Genomic DNA, 23,184 nt, shown 5'->3' with positions numbered 1-23,184 from the left:
CCCCGCCCCCCCCCCCCGGCTGCACCGCCGAGGGCCCCCGCCGACCCTTTCCACTCCTGCTCGGTGGTACGAGAGTGTCTGCGAGGCAGGGCCAGGTCGGGATGGCTCCTCTAGGGATGCCCATGCACAGCCCTTCCCTGGCCCCTTGCAGAGCCGCCGGACGCCGTGCGTGGCAGGCTGGCAGGGCCGGGCTGGCTGCCAGCCCTCCTGGGCTGGGGGAGCTGCCAGCAGCGGAGCCCTGCTGTACCCAGTGGGAGCCCTCTGGTCAGAGCAAAGGGCGGCACCGTGCTTGTCTGACAGTCCTCGCCTCGGAGCAAAATGATTAGAACCAAACACAACCAAAACATAAAAGACTTACGGGCAGCTTTAATTTTATGTGAGTGATAATCTAAGGCTTTCTTATCTTTTGAGTGTGAAATAATTCATCGTGCTGTGCAGGGCTTGTGCAGCGGGGTGTGCACGGTGGGAGGGGAGCAGGGCAAGGGGCGAGCAAAGCTCTCAGCCATTTGTTAGTGCTTTTGTGATAGCTCATTTCGCCTTCATGTGCTTGAAGTTATGCTCCTGTGCATCTGCTCCGGGACAGCTGCTGGTGGGTGAGCTGCACGGATGAGGAGCTGCACAGCGGCACAACAGGAGGCAAACGTGCCCAGGAGTGAGCAAAGCAGTTGCCCAAAGGCAAGCGCTGTCTGGCCACTTTGTGCCCAGGGGCTGCCTGGGACCAAGAGTGGTGGTCGGGCTCGTCTGGGTGGTTCCCTGGCTGTTTTAGTGTCGACGTGTCAGAGGTTGGGCAGACCCCTGCATTCCCAAGCACAACTGGTGGCCCCCGCAGCACGGCGAGGCACCGTGGTGGTGCTGGCTTACCTATTAGCCTATTTACACACTTTGGTTTATTTCTCCAGTAGACTCCAAGGAAAAACACTGGCACTCCAGTTAAAATGATAATGAGTCCAACTCCACAGACAACCGGCTCAGAGTATAAGCTGAAGATCAGCAGAAATGCCCAAAATGCCAGGTAAGTGATGGGGATGAGGAGGTTCACCTGCCAGGAGAGAGCAGAGCAGAGCACGACTCTTCAGAGCAACGACAGTGACTGGTGACGGGGGCGTACAGGCAGTGCTGCAGCCCCAGGAGCCCCCATGGCTCACGTCTCCTCTCCCTCTACCACTGTTGTCCTGTCCTCTCTGCCCCACCTGGCAGGTTCACAAGGGGCATGCCTGTGTATCCTGTTTTTACACGAGTGGTACTTTGGGGTACGTTTCGGGACCCTAAAACATTACCACTGCATCGAAAATTAAACAGTTCTCCAGCGCTGGAGGACGGAGGGCTCGGTGTGGCCGTCCCACCCTTTGCATCGCTACCGCAACCAAGAGGTTTAGCTTTAACATTGTCACCTTGATAGGTCTGAAGATTTTGGGTTTCTTCCAGCGTAACACAATCAGGCCTATAATTGTCACTCCATAGCAGAGGTAGTTAATAAATGACACGTAGTTGATGAGCGTGTATGTGTCTCCAACAAGCATGATGACAACAGTGGCCAGACACTGCGAAGAGAGAAGCACAGCCTTACTTGAGTCATTACTAGAGAAGGTAGTTAAACCCCACAAAACCCAGAAAAACCCCGTTAAAGCCGTCAAGGTCCTTTTGTTCATGGCCCCTCTGGGCACCTGCTGTGGTTTGGTGTGTTATCCCCGAGCTGTGCTGCTGGGCCTGACCGGGGATTTAGGGATATTTGGGGCGTGCTGAAGCCTGAGACCAGCAGGTGTGTTTAGAAATACCACGGGGTGCTGGCAGAGGTGGCTCTGCTGCCGGGGGCCAGGCTGCGAGGGCTGGCAGAGCTCTCCGTTGCCCCGCTTCACCCGTTTCTGCGGTGGGTTTGAAAAGCCGTTGAGCTGTATGGTGAGGACTGCTGACGGCAGGAGGGTTTCCTTTCAGTGTGCTGTGTTGTTGCAGGTGCCCTGTATATTACAGAGAGTAAGAGCTTTGTCCTTTTCCCCTGCCAGCCTGCGGCTCATGCTGCAGGCGACTGGCATCGTTAATCTTTCGAGCATTACTTGTGTTTGGAATCTGACAGACGGACGGTGGAAATTTTCACGCCTAGGGTGTGTTGTTTGTACTGTATTTCTGTATAACTCTGTAGAGCCAGGAGAGCTGGCTTGGGGGCCAGGGGTTGACCCTCAGGTGCCACCCACCTGCCTGTTGGTACCCCAGGAGCTGATTTGAGCCCCTGCCTGCACCACGTACTGGTCTTGTGAACGCTGTCTGCTGGTGGCCGGAGCCTGAGGGCAACGAAACACCCAGAGAGCGCTCAGGATTTTGGTCTGTGTTACTGCAGGCTCTCTTTTAGATTATGTCCCCTTTTCTCAATTAGCTGTTTCAACAGCAAAGTCCTCCTGGGAGGGAAGGCTTCTGCACCATCAGCACCAGGAATTACGTACTGCTGCAGTCAAACGACCCTTTGGTCCTGCTGTTCCTCCCTTCAAAGCCTTGCAGGCTTGGCAGGGGCGTTTCAGCACTTTGAGCAGTCTCCCCACAACATGGATTTAAAATAGGACAGTGTTTTATACTGGTGTCACAGGACACGTTCCCTGCTCTCCTCTGACAGGCACACCGTGTCATACACACACACGACCCTCTCCTGCCACTAACAGGTTTTGCAGTGATGCCACTCGGAGCGATGAGATTTTGTGCGTCGGTGACACTGATGTGCCAGATCTGCTCTCGGTGTGGGTGTGATCCCCGAGTGGTACGAGGCTGCAGAGGGGTGTGCTGCTCCCCCCGATCGCCTGGCTGCAGCCGCACGGCAGGCGGGAGAGTCGGCTGCTCCCCTTGGCCTGCAAAAAACCCTCGGTCTGTTTATTTTACATTCAGCTTGGCCCCTTGATTTGTGAAAGAATTAGTAAAAATACAGGTCTCGCTGGTGGTGTTAAAAAGGCCTCTCTCCGTGTACAAAGAAACCTTTCTCCGTGCAAGGAGCTAGGTGTGATTCACTGGAGGAGAAAAGGGAACCTGATGTATTAATTAGCTTTGCCTAAAGTCTGACCCAGTTTGCTAATGCGGCTGCCTACACTATGCTATTTTTATATTTCTGATTGTTAATAAATTAATATTTCCTAGCAGCACTTGACATGCCCTAAGCCACATTAAAACACCTTCTGGTGCTGAACTGACTCACGGCGCCGGTTCTGTATTTTGCACTGTAATTCAAGGGGAACGATTTGAGTGGAGCAGCGGGCTGGCGGATGCCTGATGGATCGTCCAACTTGGCTCAGGCAGCCCACAACTGTCAGGGCTGTTTCGCAGCAAAACAGTCTCTGAAACTCAGCGTGCTCTTTCAGCCGATGTGTTTTTAAGGACAAAGGAGTTCCGCCTCACCGGCACCAGCAGAGCGCAGCTGCCCGGCGGGAGCCCGTGATGGGGCCAGTGCTCTCTGGCTGCCCGGGGCAGGGCAGGCTGCGGGCAGTTTACCCTGAAACCCTGCATGGGCAGCATGTGAGATGCTTGTCATGGGGCACTAAGCCCCGGGAATGCTGTAAAGCCTCGGCAGGACGCGTATTTTGTCATAAAAACAGAATGCGCAGAGGCTCGTTCGGTGAAATTTGGTCTGGGTGTATTGTGCCGGTATTGCTGTTAGAGCTGGGGGACACATAAATGTACGTACACCTTCCTAGTGCATCTGGGGTCCAGCCTGCACCGTTTTGATATCAGTGGCAAATCTGTGGTTAGCAGCAGCTGAGGCAGCCAAGATTTCAAGCAAATGCCGTTTGGCAAATTCCCTTGCTCAGGCCATGCAGCCGGGCAACGGCAGCGCTGGGAGGCATGTTCTTCTTTAATGTCTGCTGTAGTACAGTGAAACCCATCAGACAGTGTAGCTTCACAACTGGTCAAAGCGTATGGAGCTCTTTGTTTCAGATAATAACTTCTGTAAGTCATCAGTATCGTGGAAATTTACGCTGTCTGAAAAGAGGGAAATCTTCCTGCAGGAGCACCTAACCAGCCCCAAACCCTCCCAACGCTCGTCCCAGCGGTTTCTGATCTCCGCAGGTGACCTCTTGTCTGCCTGATGTACCACTCAGCAGACACATTATTCAGGGCTGCTCCAATCATCGTCCCTGCTTAATTTTTTTGGCCCACAGGAAAGAAACACCCCTGGTCCTCAGAGTGCTGTCTGGTCATCCCTCACGAGATGTTTTGCTCATTGAGAAAAGTAACTGGGAGCACTTTGACCTTTCCCTGGGATCCGACATGTCTCTGGCTTTGGTGGCGGGTTCTAAAGCTGCCCTGCCTGAGTGGGATGACGGGGATTTCCAGATGTTTGTGGAAAGCAGGCAAAACTGGTCAAGAGAACTCATCTTTTCTTAAACGAAGGATCTGTTTCAAAAGCCCGTCTCCCTCTCTGCTGTGGGTAGGACAAGTGCAATGGGCTTATGCTGCAGCTCAAGTTCGGTGTGAGGGAAACCTGCCAGGCACCCAGGGGGGTTGGGGGCAGGAGGGATTATTTCTGAGGCTGGAGGCTGCTCCTCGCTGAGCTGTCGGAGCTGCTCAGCCAGCACCCACCAGCAGCGCTCCAGGCCGACTTGCTTCTCCTCCTCTGGGGTAGAACGGCCTCCCAGGGAACTTTCCGGCTCTGCCCTCTGTGGTTCAGTATTTCTAAAAGCAGGTGACAGGGCGGCAGAGCAGGGATGGTAAAACTTACGCAGACGAGCAGGGCGGGAATGGGTGTGCAGTGCTTGACGTGGATCATGGCAAGCAAACTCGGCAAATGGCCTTCTCGGGCACCAGAGAAACATAACCTAGAAATCAGAACAGTACCGCTGAACGCACCGGCTGTGCAGGAGCCTCTTCAGTATCTAGCCGTACAACGTCTCTAATCCCAACCACCCACACCGGTCTTGCTGTGGAAGGGAGCTGTGGCCTGTGGGTGCTGCGCTGTGGCTGGGGAGATGACTAGAGCCTGACTGCGTAACCTGGTGTAAGTTATCTGAACTATACCCTTCGGTATGTGAGGCCTTTAACAGCTAATGTCATCTGTGACATTACCTGCTCTGAGGTGCCAAATTTCCTCTGAGGAGGACCAAAAGCTGTCCAGTCCCCGTCTGCTGGCCAGCGTTGCCCCCTTACCCAGGGTGAGACGAACACTGTAAACGCTGTGCGGTCACCAGCCAGACATAGCCAAGGCATTAGACCCCTCATAGATAGTATTTCCAGCGTCAAAAGGGTTTTAGATAAGGTTTAACATGACTTAAGATTTCAAGAGCATAACCTGTTACATATGCACTCAGATTTCTTACATCTCATTGTACTCATGAAAGTGCTGAGATAAATGACATTCCCAAGGTACTTAAGACTTGAGTCATTTCCTCCAAAACATCTTTGTAACTTTTTAATTAAGTCCAGAGAGAGAGGTCAATTAATATAAACAGACTTCATAGACTACAACATAGCAGACTTCGCAGATTCTGGCCCTACTGTCAGCAGCGTGCGTGCAAAGCATCTTGCCTGAGAGGAGTTTTTTCAGCATGGAAGGGAAAACATCTGTAACTGGGAACAGCATCAGACCCTAAAACTCCTCTTAGCGCAAAGCACAGTTTAGCTTGTAGCTACTGGAACTTTATTGACGGAAGACGATACTAAAGCTGTGATTGGCTCTTTACTGTGAGTTATTCCACATCTGCAGATGCTTTCAGTAGTTTGTAGGATTATTTTGCAAGAGATTCCACAGTTCAACATTAACGTTTGCTGATTTGAAACAGAGCAATTAATAACTGACTGTGTCTAACACGCCCAGTAATGACCTCATGCTCTACAACATCCAAAATGTCTAGCTAGCATTTCTTTAGCAAATGAAATTAAAACAGCCCCTCCCCAAATTAGATAATGTTCATAAAATTGTACTCCATCTAACCTTGATGAGGTAAAAAGGTATCCATTTATTCCTCCAAATGTAGATAGGGCCACTGAGACTGGCATAACCCAGGAAAAATAGCCCAGTAACTTTTCACCAAATGTCTAAAGCAACAGAAGGCAAAGAAACTGAAACACACTGCAAAGCACAGAACTTAAATCAAAGTGTATTTTAGACATCCAGGGAATGGTTTACTTACTACCGCCACAGCGTTGGAGGACAAGAGCTCTTGGGGTGACATGGCAGTGAAATATGCAATGTTGGTGAACGTATACACAAATGTCACCAATGGGATGGATATGAATATGGCACGAGGTAGGTTCCTAATAAAAGAATTAGGAGGGTAGATAAGAAAATACAGTCATGCACAGCAAGTCCACAACAGTGTACGGCCCCGGGGCAGCCACCCAGCTGGGTGGGTTCATCGGCAGCTTCCCCGAAGAGGAGCAGCGCTTCCATCTGCTCTTTGACCCGCTGCAGGTTGGAGAAGGCTAAAAGCGCCATGAAATGCCACGTCTGCAGCGGAGCAACCTGGGACAAAACCACCGAGTGCTCCCTTCGGGCTCTTGAGTGGGATTGAGGCAGCGTGTTGCTGGAAAACGACATCGCTGTTTCTCAAAAGCCCTACGTACGGGCAGCAGTGGCGAGATAAAATGCCTCGTTCTGCTTTATCTTCGCCTGCCCAGAAAAGGAACGGGGTCCTGTTGTTGAGGTGGCTGCCCCGGCCCCTGCCCACGCCGTAAACCTGCACGGGCCATACAACACCGTGGCACCTTAGCGCAGCACTTGACCTCCTCAGGGGTGGACACCTGAGCCGTTCAGTATCTAATGCAATAAAGCCTTTTGCTCTGTGGGTCAGATTTGGAACAAAGTTTTAAAAATAATGGATGTAACCTTTGTGATTTTGAACAGTTTTAGTAAAAATGGGAAGTGTTTTTGACTATCCAATTTTTAAACACATTTTAGTTTCCTTAGAAGCTGCAAAAATAATGAAAAAAAGAAGAGGCCATTCACTCCTTTTTCTCCTTATTTCTCAACTGAGGCATTATTTAAGTAATAACTTCTCGTTATTCAGCTTTGAAATTGTGGTGGTCCATTAAAATGTTGGTGTTTTATTGAGGGAACACATTACCACACTTTCTTTATTCCTGCCAAGATCTCTGAACGTGCGCTTTGCTACTCACTAGCGTGAAGGCGTGTGCAGAGCTGCTTGTAAGGCTGCAGATTTAATTCATTCCCATCCAGGCTGTGTAACAGCTTAAATTTCTCCTTGTTTAATTGCTGTGTGCCCCAGAAATAACTAACGCTCCGAGAGCTGCTCTTGGCATTTGTCATTCCGCTTCATCAGCTCAGAAATGTTGAAACATTTGAGCTTTGCTTTATTAGACTAAAATTCACTCTCCCTCCAGCCTTCCCAGCCTGCTCGTGATAAATCATTTCCTAGCCCCTTCCAGGACGCAGGACCAGCAGCGACTGCACGTCGGTCCACCCGGCGGGCAGCTGCCTGCAGCCACGCTGGGGCAGGGAGCGCTGCCTTCACTGTGCAACGACTTCCTAGTCTTCTCGCTTGGGTGTCTGTGCAATATCCCCTTTGGGTAAAAAAGCTAAGCATAATTCAACATTTTTCTAATAGCGCTGATTCTCCCTGTAGGTACTTGTCTGGCGTATCATCAGTGGTTAATTTTTCCTGCTACAGAAGCACTGTGTGATTGAATAGTGCCATAAAGATACTGCTTTGTCTATAGGCTGCTTTGATTCGGTTGATGCCTTTGTGATTTCAGTGTCTCTTTAACTTGTCTGCTATCTGTTCTAAACCAAAAATCTTTATCTCCTTTAAAAAGACCGGTCCCATAGACATGGAAGGACATTGCTACAGCTTATTAAAAGTATAATATTACCAGATGGCTCCAATGTTTCAGCACTTCGAGAAAATGCGGATGACATGGAAAAGGATACTTGCCTGCGGGGATCGACCAGCTCTTCTGTTACGTAGTTCAAGAAGTTCCAGCCACTGAATGCAAACGACCCTTGAAGAAAAGCTAACGCTAGATGGCCCACGGATGGAGTCATCCAAAAATTGAACGCATTGCTTGGTGTCAGCTCTTCGTAGTTTCCTGCACAGAGACAGCAAGTAAGAAGTTAAGTCAACCCTACCTAGCGGAGACATGGGAGAATAGGTAAAATTCTGCTTTTTGTTCTTTCTTTTTGTTCTTTATTCCTTATTGGATTTGGGATTTGATGCTCTTCATGCCACCACAGGCTGGCATTGCACTTGCAGTACTTTCTGTGGGATGGTGTCTTGGGGAGGCAGCTAGGGCTGCCCGCAGGGGCACCCCCCCTGCCACATGTGCTGTGGCACTGGCGTCACAGCTGAGATTCACAGGACGCTTTGCCAACCTGCACTGTCTGAGGAGGGCTCCTTAGCAGAGCAAATTCCTACCTGTGGTTTTCTTTTACAATTTCGTAAAAATGCTCAAAAACAAAATGTCTATGGGGATGGAAGATTTGTCAAGATCGTGGGACTATTACCAGTGAGAAAACAAGTTTTCTGCTCTCTGTAATTGTCATATTACATCTTCCTTCATATGCCTCATCTTAGACATGATAAAAACAATGTGAGCCCTTTGTGTTTTCTGCTTTCCATTGAGTTGGTGAATCAGGAGATTTTTGCCTATTTTTAATTTTATAAGTGACTTTTTGTAGAAAATTGGACTAGTGCCCAAAATGAAGTAGGTGCCTTCCTGCCCTGGGCAAGGCATTGCTTATTCATTTTACACCCAGAGCACTATGATTTTAAGAAACACACAGCAGATTAAAGAATTTCTATTGCGAAACATCCCGAAACATCCGCATGAGCCAGCCTTTATTCTATCAAAACCAACAAGGTGGGCCAGAAAGGGCCTTGTTTAAGGGCACAGAGCTGATTTCTCTGTTGTGCCACCCATTCCATGGCTGTGTGACCGTAGAGCCCCACAGCTTGGCTAAACCCAGGACTCTGGGACAGTATGTAAGGAGGAAACAGTGCAGTAAGTGGGAAAAATCAAGTCTATCAGCTATCAAGTATTGTAACTGTGTTAGAGCTGACTCACAGAGTACCTTTAAAGATCTGTATGAAGCCCACAATAATGATAAGGGCCAGGGCTGAGAGTTTTCCCGCTGTAAATATATCCTGAATTCGCGTTGCCCATCGAACACTGGAGCTGTTCACCCAGGTCAGGAGGACTGGGGAGAAAAAGGCTGAATTCAGTGAAATGAAATTAGGTTTATTTAAGAACACACAGTCAAAGCATTGAAAAACAGTCTGACACGCGTGTTCCTGCAGGCAGCTCTAGCGTGGCTGGGAGCGAGGGTGAGGAGGAGCGTTACCTTTCCCTAGGAGACTCCCAGCTGCAGGGGCATCCCTCGAAGCCAGCAGCCTTCCCACCTCGGGCACTGCCAGCTGGGGATCCCCTCAGCTCTAGTAACTGTGCCTGAGTGGTGCTCAGCACGCAGGGATTGCCGCCTCCTCGCAGAGACAGTGAACGTCTTCTGTCCCCATATCCTGGTTTGCTTTTGCTGGCTCCGTATGTAATCAAGAGCTGGTGGAGTGCTGCACCTCTACACGTTTGCATTTATGAATGTAAAAAACTAGGAATGGTGGTGGGCCACCCGTGCTGGTGGGTCACCTGTGTGGGACATCCATGGCTCTGCAGGCAGCACAGCACTGCCCCATCCCACAAGCTCCTGCCTGCTGCCACTTTCCTTCCCTGGGACCCACAGGGATTCAGGCCCCACTCTGCCCCACTCCAGCCCACTGTGCTTGCTGCAAGCAAATGGGACGGGATTCAATATCCCACACCAGTCATGATGCCTGTCCTGGGACCTCTTCTCTTGCCTTTTGGGTTGTGGCCACGATTCCAGCCTGGCTGGAGCGGCCCCTCGAGTGGTCCCATGTAAAACCGAGGCAAGCTTTGTGTGCATGCAAGAAGCAAATACTCACGTAAACACACCATGGAGAGGATCCTGGAGGCATTATATGGGGGGATACAGTTAGGGAAGACGGGCTGCAGGACATAGTTTGAGAAGGTCAGTGCAATGACAGCCAGACTTGTCGGGTACATGATAAGCACTGCGCTCCACAGCAGCAGAAACCTGGAAAGAAAAGCATTATATGGGGGGATACAGTTAGGGAAGACGGGCTGCAGGACATAGTTTGAGAAGGTCAGTGCAATGACAGCCAGACTTGTCGGGTACATGATAAGCACTGCGCTCCACAGCAGCAGAAACCTGGAAAGAAAAGAAAAAGCACAAGAAAGCAGTGCTTGTCTGAGGAGGTGACACACGCTCGGCTGCACAGTGCTTTGGGACAGCTCTCCAGGACTGAGCACTTCTGTCCTGGTCACGCATAACGGTCACCTACTTGTGCCTCTCCTCAGCCCTTTGCCCATGTCCCCAGCCCAATCTAGATTTTAAATTAAACCTTTTTAAGCAAAGCACAGTTTAGGAACGTGTGGACAAGTGAGGATCATGGCCAGTGAGCATGCTTTGATTTAGCTCTGTATGTCAAAGCGGGAGCATCTCTGTCGCTCCTGGGCTGACGTGTTTCTGCAGCAGATGGCAGTCCCTACATTGAAGACATCTCCGAAGGGTTGCGGCAGGGCCCCCAACTTCACTCTTGGGGCTGCTACCAGCTCCCCGCTGGTCATTGTGGGGGTTCTTGTCACTGTTCAGGTTGGCTTTGCAAACTGGGCCAGGGCGGCTTAGTGCTGCCGTGTTCTGTGATCTCTCAGCTGGGGTCCAGCCAGGCTGGGTGCCTGCCTCCAGCTGCGGCTGAAGGTAATTGCACCAAACGAGGTACCCTTGAAATTATAAAGCGTGAGATATTTTGGTTTCTCACTCTGGGAAAAAGTTAAAAAAATACTTATCTTATAAAAGCAGCAGTGTTTTAAAATACTTGAAGTATTATTATTTCTGTAGCGAGAAGCAGTCATTGCAAGAAAGTGAACTCCTTCTCGCCACGTGCGAAATTCGTTAATTTATGTACGCACGCAAATGGCGTGTGCAGGGATGCCCAGCACGAATGAGGACCATCCAAAGAAGACAGTAGGATTTCCAGATTACATGGGTTGCTCTGTTAAAGACTACTCCCTCCCAGCATGCTGCCTGCTGCCGGTTCCTCAAATCTGGCGCAGCTGGGGAGTCCCCTCCTGGTGCCCTTAACCTGGAGGGAGGCAGTACTGCTTGCTGGCTGCTCTCCTGGGCTGAGGTGGTAAGTGTCTTTCAGTCCCGTCCTTTACATTTCTTTGTTGTTTCTGAGAAGTATGGGGCAATCTGATGCTTCCTTTTTCTTATTAACTACCAGAGAGCTAATTTGGTAAACTGGTATGATGCAACAGCTGGTTACCTTCCCAAATGGCACTATTGTTTTTAAGACTCAGGAGTTTTTCTCTTTATTTTGTTTCGTGACTCCTTTTCTTTTCCCCCAATTTTGAGTATTTTTTATTATGGTTCAGAGCAGCGTTATCCTGTAATTGCTTTGTGCTACTCGGTGCTGTGGGTGGTATACTCAGTTTGGGGTAGCTCTGCAGACCCTGCTTGCTGGGTGAGTTAACCCAGCTGGTCCCCCCTGAAGACTAAATATGATTTACAGACTGCAGTAATAAACTGCTGGTACAGTTAGGGCGCTTGCGGTGCTGAGCGAGGTCAAGTTTGGCTCTCGCTGCAAGTGCTCGAGCCCCAGTCTGGCAGTGCTGCTGGCAGCGCTCCGGCAGAGCCAAACCTGGGGGGCCGTGGGCTTTGGTGGGCAGAGGGCACCAGCTCTTCCCTATCTTGTTTATCTTAGCCCATACAATTTATGGAGACTAAGAACTGTGTTCAACTGAAAATGATCAGTGGGAGAATGGCTCTGAAAACAGTATCTCAGGCAAAACTGGCCTTTGCTTCTATGTTGTGGTACAGAGTGCGTTACAGTTGGTATCGGGTAGAATAGGGTTTCATGGGAATGTGAATAATTCCATAGATTTCTGACATTCAGTTTGTTTCCTGCTGGATTGAAACACACGCAGGACTGATAACACAAAGTAAATGCAGACTTGTAGCGGAGGGTGACTGTCAAAGGGGAAGCGCAAGTGAGAGATGACACTAAAATAAAAGGGAAGCTTGCCTAAGATGTGAGCCCACTTTTATCTTGTGTTTCTAGGTGAGTTTTAACCAAAGACTGGCTCTGAAAAGAGGGTATCTGTGCACTAGTCACTCAGATCACGTTCATGTCCCTGAACATCTAGCTGCTGGGGCTGGGGTTGCACTGCTGAGCGCTTGCCTCGCTCCTTGGCAGCGGTTGGGGCAGGATCAGCAGCTGGAGGCCTGGCGGGCTGGGAATGGCTTTTCTTGGGGTAAATGGCTCGTGGGTAGGTGGTACTGTGCTGTGGCTGGCAGGCAGGAATGAATCCCAACACTCTGAGTCTTCTAGGAAGTCTTTGCTTTTAAAGCACCATCTTTTATCATCTGTTGTGTAGGAAGAGCTGAGAGTCCAATTTCCTTAGCAAAGAACAACTGTTCCAGATCAGCTATAATTAATTTAAGTGATGCAGGGCTGAAATTTCCTGCAGGCTTAACTGAATTTCAGATGTCCTCGCTGTAGTGTAGTGGTGCACATATCGAGGTGCAAGCTGAAGGGCTGGATGTGTGTGTTCTGCGCTGGGCAGTCATGCAGATGGAGCGTAACGAGAGCAGGGAGCCAAAGTCCAGCTTGAAGCAGGGAGACGTCATTGTGGCACACCTGGAGTAACTTTGACCCGTTCTTCAAATGGAAAGTGGGGAAATTAGTGCCCCGAGGGATGAGTTGTAGCACTGAGGGTGTCAGGAGCTGAACCCTGTCTGATAGGCTTTCGCAGGTACTTGGTAATTTACAGCACCACAAGAACCTGGGACATTAAATCTCCTCTTGTTACTAAGAAGTGATTGGACCTTTAGAAACAGCCTCAAGACAGCTGAATATAGAAAAAAAAATAAAGGAAGACGTAAGGGCTCTTGTGATTATTTATTCTCTCTTTTTTTTCCCCACGGCATTGGCGTTTGCATGGGAAATCTGAGCTCCTCCATGTGCTGATGGCAAAAGGGCTGGTGAGATAACCTCCCTGCCTGTGTTCTGAGCAAACCAAGGTGGTGCATAATGAGCACCAACAGCTGCTAGCTGGATGGCCTCTGCTGTGTGTTCTGTGGTTGAGTCTGATCCAAAGTCCATTGAAGGCCATGGCTCTCCTCCCATCCTCTCATCAGTGTGCATGTGCATCAGATAACGTCTCTAATTAGATTTTGTTTTCCCCCTCATTTTGGAAATACACTGCAATAAGTGACAATCTGTGGTGAGACATGCTGCTTTTGGGAAGGTGTGGCACTCACGTGGAAGCGCCAGTCATCTCTGGACCAAACCCGAACTTTTTACTTGCAGTTTGGAGCGACATCAAAGCTTTGGCTTAGAGCTCTCTGCTGATTTCAGTACTATCGCTTTTTAATAAGGCTCTATGTCCAGTCATCAGTCACTGCTGGTGATGCAGCTGTGTTAGTTGCAACATTATTGCTGAGCATTCAGCAGAAGCTGTATTTGTCAGAAATGCATTAGTGCATTTTTCATGAAGCTGAATTTATTCATTGTTTCCTGCAGGAAAACATATTAAGCCTATTATTTACTGCTTTGGGTAATGTTCTTTTTAAGATCTGTACAGACATGCAAGCATAGAAGCAGATGAGCTGTGCTCAGGCGTCTCCAGCATCCCCGGGATGTGACACATACCCTGCAGTGCCTGTGCTTGTACGCAAGTGCTATCTAAAACCGAGATGATTTCTAAAGGAAGATGAAGGTGGGAAGTCTGCTCTCGGGTACCGGACCAGAGCCCAGTGCAACAGGAACCCTTTCTTGCCTCTTCCTTCTCCTCTGGCTGGAGCTGCTGAGGAGTGTCCCTTCTGCAGGGTCATCTCCAGCTGAGTTTTGCCATCACCACTGCTTTCAGCAGCATTTCATGCGCTGTCCTTCAGCTGTACTCAGAGTTGGGGCAGAGCTCCTGCTCTGCAGCCAAAGCTTCTGCCTGCTCAGGAGATGGCCCTGTTTTGCCTACCTCTCTTTTATTCCACTAACCTTCTTCCATCACACCTAGCAGTGTTATGACTATTTTATTTTTTTATGCAACCAGCTATCAGCACCACCAGGCACAGAAGCCAGGGCATGTAGTACTCCAATGGCTACAATTGTTTTCCTGCAGAGCTATAAGGAACATAATAAATGGGGAGGATTTTGGGGAGCAGGGACAAGACAACAGAAGTGAAGAGGAAATGCTGTGGTCCAGGTGGGTACAGCATGTGCTTCTATAAAAAACATCTTTGTGTGAATAGACTAAACCATTCGGCTTTGCCATCGGGATAACCCTTTGGCAGATGCACTGAAGCTTTGTTTGCTGGATTTGATGTTCCTTGCTGTGTAAGGATTAAATCAGAGGAGAAAATGGAACTTTTGGAGAAGCAGTCCTTTTTTCCCTTGGGGTAGGCACAGTGCAGGCTGCCAAAGGGCCCCTTTCGGCCTGGAGCCCCATGCGTGAGAGCCAGTGGGGAAACAGGTGCTTCCAAGGCAAAAATCTGAAGTTGCTTTTAAGACTTCCCCGAAGCTGCAGGCTTTAGGTGGTGGCTCAGCAAAGTGCAGCAGGGCACACTCCCAGCCCAGCTTTACTGAAAAATCTGACCCAGCCCTGCCTTCTTACACCAAAACCTACCTGGAGGCTTCTTGCCTAAGGCAACTCTTTGTCATACATTCAACATGGTCTGTTTTCTTGGGAGAAAAGGTAAAGCCTCTCTGCAAAGCAAGAATGGGAACTCTGCTTCCCTTCAGGTGACAAAGTTGTGCTTTTCTGATATTGCTTGTGCACGGCAAGCCTGGACACCAAGCGAGCTGCTGCCACGGCAGAGAGCAACCTGGGAAGAGGTGGCGAGAGCACTGCTCTGTCCCCAGGTAAATGCTGGGTAGTGATCAATCAAGTTACAGCAGCTGCATAGTCTGATGCTTTTGGGTACCGTGCAAATTCTCTGAATGTGGCACAGAGCGAGCCGAGGAACAACTAAAGCCGTGTTTAGTAGTACTTGATTTCTAATTACTTTCTTCTTCTCTCTTAGAAAGCGTGATTCTTTTGGTTTTGTGAAACTCTGATGGCTTTTGGCCCCCCCTCACAGGGGTATTCCCACGATAGCCCTTGTGACTGCTTGCACAGTTTTATGCTCTTTCAATTCCATGGTCCTTCCTTGCAGACTCTCTTCCTGGGGTGGGTGACGAGGGAAGCTGCAGACTGCCTGCCACAGCACCCCAGGGAAGCGCAGGCTTTGTCATGCAGCTCCCACTCCCTGGGAGAACTAAACTCAGTGAAGAGAAGTTGACATTTTGGTTAACCAAGCCAGGGGTTTTGTTACCTCAATCCGTGCTGCGACACCAGCGTAATTTGCTATGCAAAGTGGGACAGCGTTCAGAGGAGCAATTCCTCCGACCGAAGAAACATGGTCTTTCATAAGAACTAGTGTACAACCAGCAGCTTAAATCTGTTGAGCATCTGAAAACTACCTTGTCACTTAGCATGTTTTCAGATGCTAGCTGTGCCCAGTGCCCGGGTGGCACTGAGCTGAGGCAGGCATGAGCGAGGGGACAGCCCATGGGATGGGGTGACAGCCTGCTTGTGTTATGCTGGTGCTGATGTACTCTAGCTCAGCAGCAAGCTCAACTGTTGCAGGCTTGTTTTCCATCTCCAGTGAGAAGGAATATTATTTTTTTTTTTTTAGTCCTCCTTCTTTCTCTAGGTCATGGTTACGGTGCTTATTTTTCACAAATAAAATGGCAACCTGTCGCATGGCCTCTTTACTTGCAAATGAGCCAGGAAGTTTTGGTGCTTCTTTAGTGAACTGTGAGTACAGGCTGATGTTTTAATTTTTCTTGTTGAATATATATAAAAAAATACATTCAAATATAAATTACGACCTCTTCTCAGTTGTCCCTTCCTTCCTTAGCCACACTACTCCGTTAGTGGTATTGTCAAAGAGAAATCATTCCCTGAGTTAGCAGATCCCCCCCACCCTCTGTATTCACACCACTCGTTATTCTGTACAGCCGCAGTAAGTGAAGCAGTGCTGCAAGAAGCTCCAGCCTGGCTTCCCTGCTGCATGATGCTCCTAGTTACGAGGTACTGATCATTCACGGCTGGCACACAGGAATGTCACTTGGACGCAGAATCATTTACAGCATCGTTCTTTCTATCGAGTGGGAGGGGAAAGTGAAAGTGTCTGTTCCCTTCCCTTGAAAGGCAGCACCAGGAGCTCCAAGTAGGGGCAATTTGGGATTTCTAATGAGAACAGAAAGAATGATTTTGCAAAAGCATTTTATTGGCAAATGTTCCTTGTCTCTTCCAAGTCAGATGTCTTTTCCACACAAAATACTTAATATAAATGTGTTTTCAAATTACTTTATAGAGATAGGGTACTTACCCAGCTAACCCACCAAAAATCTCTGTGACGTAGGAATAATCCCCGCCTGATTTGGGGATAGTGACTCCCAGTTCAGCGTAACACAGTGAGCCAAGGGCAGCCACCCCACCGCCAAGCACCCAAATAATGAGAGCGAGTCCCACTGAGCCGGTGTGCTCCAAAACTCCTTTTGGCGAAATAAAGATCCCAGAACCAATGATATTACCTGGAAAGGACAAAAGTGTGCAGTGAGGTAAAAGAAAGTGAGGAATTTTTTTTTTAATTTAAAGAACAGGCAAACAAACCCACAGCCCCCACCCAGCCAAACAAGAACACCCATGCCCATAAACCGTTTCTTCTAGCTTTTGCATGAGTGTATTTTATCTGATTGATTACACCCTGGGGAAAGTATTGCTGTTTATCAGCAATCAAGGATGACTCCGGTAAGACTCTGGCAAGCACCCATGTTTGCCACTAGCAGTTTTGTGGCACAAACTTGGACAGCCTGCTCAACCACCTGCTGTGCTCAAGTATTGTACTGAAAGGAGTTAAAAGCATCTTTGAATGAAGATTTTCATCTACCCCAAGAGGAAACTAAGTGAGTAAAGGCCCATCTTCAAGGCAGGTTGGGAGGTCAAAAAAAATTAACTAGTGTTATCTATAACGTAGGGGCCAAGAGGTGCTCTTGCCACTGGACAGATTTAAGATTGTGCTCGAAAAAGCCATCTCAAAGTCTGAAATACCAGAAATCCATTAACATTTTATATTTGCAACATCTGTGCTGCCTAGTCATCACCCACAGATTTTTAAATGGATATTGTGGGGTGACTGAAATATTGGACAGTGCGGACTTTGTCCTCCTAATTTTGTTTGATTAGCGTGTGAGCCGAGGCAGTGCTGGGTATAGAAAGGGAGTGCTGGGTAGCACAGATGCTCATTGTTTGCTTGGGGCCAGGGCACGGTTGTCCTCCCGCGCCAGTAGGAACCACTCTGCAAGAGGTGCTTCATAGCTGTTCAGGGCCTTGAAGGTGATGTTTTTGTCAGGCTTGGGATTTTTTGAGGAATATCTAAATAGCACTTTTCCCAAAAGGATGGGGAGACTCTGCTATCATAGGTCTCTGCTGTGAGCTTTCTTCTTTTAAGTGTTGGTATTAAAATCCTCACTTATGAAGTTGACTTTATAAGCATTTCTTATCAGTGCAGTCACAAAAATAAAATATTGGATACCAGTTGTTAATGAGGTATTGTCATCTAAGCCAGCTTCCCTGAAGTCTTTCAACCTGTGTGTCACTAAACCTAAGCTCTTTTCTTCCCTTCTGCTTTATAAATGCTTTTCAGCTCACAGTGTATAGCAAGCTCCCTAAACAAATCAAGTTATGCCAAATTTTGCTTCATGTGGCTTCAATTCTGTCCTTGTGTTTCTTAAAGCAGCGTCTGGAATTGTGGTTCATACAGCCAGTCTGTCCTAGTTGTGCTCCTAGGAAGCTGTGTTTTCACAGCTCGTATGTTGAAGCAGATACTCTATCTGTAGTTTGAAATCAAATTAAGGTAGAAAATAGACAACTCTGGCAGCTCATAAAGCAGGTGGCCACTTCCTGGCAAGAGCTGGAGGGTCAGAGGCTGTGGGGACAGCCCTGCTCCTGCCAAATCCCTGCCAGATTGCCCAGATGATTTGGGGCTTCTTGGAGCAAGGGCATGATTGTGGCATGAGGGTCTCGCCACAGGTGAAGCCATTCTCTGAGACTTAAAGTATTACCAGAGCACTGCAATGGCAAGCCAGAATCTGCCTGTAAAGGCAGAAAATACAATCGTATGTAATGCGATAAAGATACATTCTTGGCGCGGGGTGGTGTGACGTTTGCTGTGCCTTTCCTGTTTGCTGGTGTGTCAGCTGGTGAAAGGGGGCTGCTGCGTGCGGGGGCTGCGTCAGGTGTAAAAGCTGGCTTCTCAATATTACAACTGAACCGCGTTACACAGTGCCCCCAGGCAGCTCAATCCGTGGTGCAGTGGCTTCAAGGCTATGCAAGCACAGCAGTAAGGAGATATTGGTACAGATTACAGAAACTGATGCAAGCCCTCCACAAGTTGTAAAATCCATTTTAAATGGCATGGCAAAGCCCTTTTTTTTTTTTTTCAACTTTTCATTGGAATTTGTAAGCTTTGCAGCTGGCCATATTCCCCTGTGTAACAGTCATTCTGTGGACACAGGCAGGCCAGAGTCATTATCTTTTTTAGATGAAAGTTGAGAGCCACAGCTGCTGGGTTTTTAGGAAATACACTGAATAGCACCAAAATTTTGATAGTGCCTTTAAAGCTAAATTATTAAATCTCCTATTGTCCCTGAAAGCCATGTAAAAAGCAAAAAAGATTTGCTAGTGTATCATTAAAGGGCTCAGCAAGCAACTGCTGCTGCTGGCTCTTCTGGCTCTGCGGCCAGTGCTCAACCATGGAGGACGCTTTTTGGAGCATTACCCATGGGGTTACCTCTGTACCAATGACAGGGGCACCCTTCTGCTGCCTCTGACACCATCCTTCGCAGACGGGTGCAGCGCTGCATGAAGGCTGCAGCCTTCTCAAAGGGTCTCACTAAAAAACTGGCCAAATGCCAGGCAGGGGTGGGTTTGTATTTGGGAAGGAGCTGCATATTGAAGGAAACTGATTTCAGGTTACTCGAAGGCTATTTTAAATGCTCTTTTTGTCATGAGGGACAGAGGTGCATTTTCCCTCCCTCCACCCCAAAGATATTTTTTGTGTGCATGGGCTTCTTTTTTTAATGTCCGTGACGCACAGGTAACAATAAGCCAGAAATAAATGGCTTAAACGGTGATGGAGGAGATGAGGGTAGAGCTCAGGAAAATCTTTAGCCATGGAGGGAGTCCCTGGAAAACACTGAGGCATCTCCCACCTATGACCTCCTGGTGCATATGGGATGGGCAGCTACCAGGTCCAGGAGTACTTTCTGTACATTAAAAAGAAAAAAAAAAAAGTCAGATGAAGGATGTAGATGTTATCAGAAGTAAATAACCCTGGAATAATAGTAAAATTAAATATAGCTACCCCTTAGCTGAAGTAGCACTGGAAGCCCTAAGCACTGCTGCAGCATTAATCACGGCAACTTGCGCTGAAGGAATGGGTTTTGATGCGGGTGGGTTTTACGGTATTATTCATAGTGCTAATAGATTTGTTCTGGGTCTCCCCTACTGGGATGCTACATGGCTGGAGTGCAGTGGTGAAATCTTTCCAGATGGATGAGAAGTTAACGTTTTGCTAAAGCATACATTATACTTGATGAAATTAATGAGGCCTTTTGGTCATAGTTTCTCCCGCTGGCTGAAGCGTTGCCACGTATTTAGAACAAGCAAGCTTTTCTGGAAGGCTGCTTGTGCCCTTTTCTAGGGCTGTAACAAATCTTGAATTTAAGCTGAAAAGGAAGTACCTGCCTTAGGAGTTTAAAAATTGTCTGGACAGACTTTGGTACTGCTGTGTGCTGCAGTCGTAACAGTTACGTGCATTTGGAGGAAGATCTTAAGTTATAAAGGACCCTTAAAAATGATCTGCTACTTGCCAGCATAGGTACCTGTGTATCTGCATTTCCCACACATCGACATACCTGAAAATACTGCAATTTTGGGAGGAGCTGGTGGTATTTTGGGGAGCATGCGGAACTTTGGACATACTGCTTTTTACCGCGATGTATCTGTAGGTTTCTGTTGCCTCTTTGGGATGGGGCAATATTCCTTTCTGGCAGTCCCACTACCAAACAAACAGGAATCGCCCAAAGACAGAATAACCCATAAACGAGTCCCCTGGCTCCTCTCACGCTGTCTCCTCCTGCTCAGTGCTCCCTTTCACCTCAGCTCAGGTTTGCTGCTGTTTTTGGCAGTAACAGCAGATGCAAATAGTCATCGGTATGCTCTCGGTGAGAGCTTCCACCCCCACGCTTTGTGTCACCTTTTCACTGTGTGGGTACGTGGAAGAAGGATAAACCTCAAACACAGCACGGCATCCCCCAAACTGATAACGGATGAGAAATCCAGAAAATCAGCAAGGAGATGTGCAACGCTAGTGTGGTGTCTCTGCAGACCTGTGCTGTGTGGGGCTGGTGGGGTGACGCCCTGACTGTGGCTTTCACGCTGGTGGAGGGGTCACAGCCGACTCTGTGTTTGGCTTTCTGCACCTGCTCAGAGGCTTTGGTGTGATGGGCAGACCTGCTGGTGGGCTGGGAAGGGTGGCGAGATGGGGAGAGAAGCAGTAGCAGCACTGCGGGGAGCAGTGTGGTGAGGCCATGCTGTAACAGAGCCAGGGAAGTCAGGGACGAGTCCGGGTGAGGTGTGACCACAGAGATAAGGAGGCAGCAGTCGTCTGGCACGGCGGTGATAAACTGCTCTCTAAATGTATAGGCAGATATCTGTCTGCGGTGTGTTTTTCAAATGCTTGCCCTTGTCACTGTCAAAGTCCTGAATATCTCCACGCTTCAGGTTTGTGCCTCTAGGAAGGGACGTTGGGGTCCCTGGCGGCCTGTGCGAGGGGCAGCAAGGGGCATCGGGGGTGTTACTCAAATTGGCGCAGGGAGGAGGCATCCGTGGCACAGCACTGCTTAGACTGACGCTCTCCTGTTATGACAAGCCTGCCAAGTGATCCTCCTTGTGTGCAAGTCTGTATCGAGCTAGATCTAGCCAGTACTTTTTCTGATGAAGGATAACGTTTTCTGGGTGCAGCTACCTGAAGGAGTAGGACAGGAAGGAACCGGCAGCCTTCTGGGTGGGCCTTTCATACAAACACATGGGACTTCTTTTTATTAAATTAAGTAGTTAATGTTAAAAAAAAATCTAATGTCCTTCATGAATGAATATATGATAGGCAAATTTATCTTTCAAACTCATTATGGATTTCCTATTATCTTGCTCTTGCAACATGTGCAAAAGCTATATATCAGCAGGAGTGGAAGTGCTACACCCTTCTGACAACAAAATGTTCTTATGGAAACCTGCCAGGAACGTTGTAAATGTGCCCGGGAAGCACCATCGCTTTGCTTGGCATAGGACATGTTTAAAAATAGACATGGTGGAGATGCTGAAATACTCTAAGAAAATGAGATGTCAGAAAGCACCTGAGGAGAAGCAGAGTTTTCAGGAGGTCTCATGTTCCTTAGCAGAAGTTCTCAGGCCAGAAGCATTAACTCTGCCTTAGCAGTAAGGCAGATGCTTAACCTAAAATAGGTATTTCAAAGCAAGCCTCAGTCTGCTGGAGAGGATTTCGTGAGGAACTCTGGGGCAAGAAAGAAATTGGTTGTGTCCTTCAGGGAGACTGTTACTACTGTGCTCACCATGTTGGGGATAATTTGTTTCAGCTTTACTGGTACTCCAGATACTCCCTGCATTTGTGTTCATAATTTGGACGCCAAGACCTGGCTCTGGGACGGGTTTTCCAGACTGGTCGGTCACTCACGCAGTGTACAGTTTAGCTTGTAGGTGAGCGCCTTATGTAGCGCTAAACCATTCAGACACTGTGGTACAGAACTGAAGATGAGGGCATAGGGCTTTACCGAAAAATCCAGTGTTTCCAGTTTGCCTCTGGCTTGTGAATGATGAGAGCGCATTTGGGGTCAGGTTTTGATGTTTTTCAGTGTACCTATGGGAGCTGAAACTCATCCTTTAAACAAAAGCTGAATTCTCATTAAAACACTCCAAGAACTGCACTTCGAAGGAAAACACTAAATATCACCGTGCTTGCGAAGAAAACAAAGCAATCTGGTAGCACTTTGCATGTTCACTTGGCATGCAAAGTCCTTAGGGCATCTTTTATTTATCTGCAGCACACAGTCCACATGGTCTGTAAAAAATAATGGATCTCACAGCCTGTTGAAAGCATTCAGCAGTTCTTTAGAAATGGCCTTACTGATCGTATTTAAAGACTGTATTTGTGATAAAGCTGAGCAGTTTCCTGTGTGATTATCAAAGACAATTATCACTCATGTCTTTTTACTGCTTGTGCGCTGTGATCTGTAATGCATCTGGAATTCTGAACAGGTCTGTAATATGGACTGGAAATTTGTCTAAGCAGCTCCTTCCTCTACACAGTGCAACATTAACAACAAAGAAATTGAGGCTTTTTTTTTTCCCTGCCGTCAGGTAAAATCACTTTGACTAGTTGCTCAGTAAGGATTACAGCAGGCAACATTCATGAAAAACTGTGTACGGTTCCTCAGCATAAACCCTGCCAGACTCCTGCTTTCATCAAGTGCTGTTTACTGTCCTCAGGAAACGGTACACTACAGCTCAAGGCAGGTCGTGCAGCGCTTGGTGGCACACTGCCGGTGGTGCCACGAGGAGATGCTTCTGGCAGGTAGCGCTGGCATAGGGAAAGCCAACATTACCAGGGTGTCCTGCTTCCTTCAGCATCATTGTAGTGGTGTGACCCGTGTTTATGGAATCCGAGCAGGGGTTAGTAAGACACCAGTCAGCGTCATCAAGGATTATATCCCAAATGTACACTGGGCGTCTCATTGACCCAGTCGTAACAGATGGCCTGTGTCTGGGTATCTGGGCCAGTTCAGCATCCTTTCTCAATGCCAGTGTGGGTGGAATGTTGCCACTATTTTATCAAGCTGTAGAAAACAAGGTGGGTTTTTTTTTAATGAAATTTTTGAGAGCAGCCTGGTTTTGGTTACACTTTTCTTTTGATATATTGGTATATTGTATCCTTAACAACAGATTCAGACAGTTTTCACTGACAGCTGTGAATAGAAGAATAATCAAAAGTCTACCCATACCACACCTAAGGAGACATTTGAACAGGGTGCCAGTCTGTGT

General features: G+C 48.2%; 1 protein-coding gene across 1 annotated transcript in view; it reads right to left on the bottom strand.

The window, feature by feature from the left end:
- SLC7A10 (solute carrier family 7 (neutral amino acid transporter light chain, asc system), member 10) overlaps nucleotides 1-22,723 on the bottom strand; it is a gene marked incomplete at its 5' end in the record, with an annotated part of 23,365 nt that extends 642 nt beyond the window's left edge. Inside the window, 10 exons of the mRNA XM_010138021.1 lie at nucleotides 862-1,039; nucleotides 1,392-1,541; nucleotides 4,694-4,790; nucleotides 5,903-6,006; nucleotides 6,102-6,225; nucleotides 7,863-8,016; nucleotides 8,999-9,124; nucleotides 9,882-10,033; nucleotides 16,394-16,653; nucleotides 22,652-22,723. Coding sequence (XP_010136323.1) covers nucleotides 862-1,039; nucleotides 1,392-1,541; nucleotides 4,694-4,790; nucleotides 5,903-6,006; nucleotides 6,102-6,225; nucleotides 7,863-8,016; nucleotides 8,999-9,124; nucleotides 9,882-10,033; nucleotides 16,394-16,653; nucleotides 22,652-22,723 — 1,417 coding nt within the window. The remainder of the gene's footprint in view (nucleotides 1-861; nucleotides 1,040-1,391; nucleotides 1,542-4,693; nucleotides 4,791-5,902; nucleotides 6,007-6,101; nucleotides 6,226-7,862; nucleotides 8,017-8,998; nucleotides 9,125-9,881; nucleotides 10,034-16,393; nucleotides 16,654-22,651) is intronic.
- Nucleotides 22,724-23,184: the final 461 nt, after the last annotated feature.

The sequence above is a fragment of the Buceros rhinoceros genome, unplaced genomic scaffold, assembly GCF_000710305.1.
Source record: "Buceros rhinoceros silvestris isolate BGI_N320 unplaced genomic scaffold, ASM71030v1 scaffold13436, whole genome shotgun sequence".
In the NCBI taxonomy this organism is placed as follows: domain Eukaryota; kingdom Metazoa; phylum Chordata; class Aves; order Bucerotiformes; family Bucerotidae; genus Buceros; species Buceros rhinoceros.
Note: the sequence above shows the minus strand (reverse complement) of the source record. Positions and strands in the feature narration are given on the sequence as shown.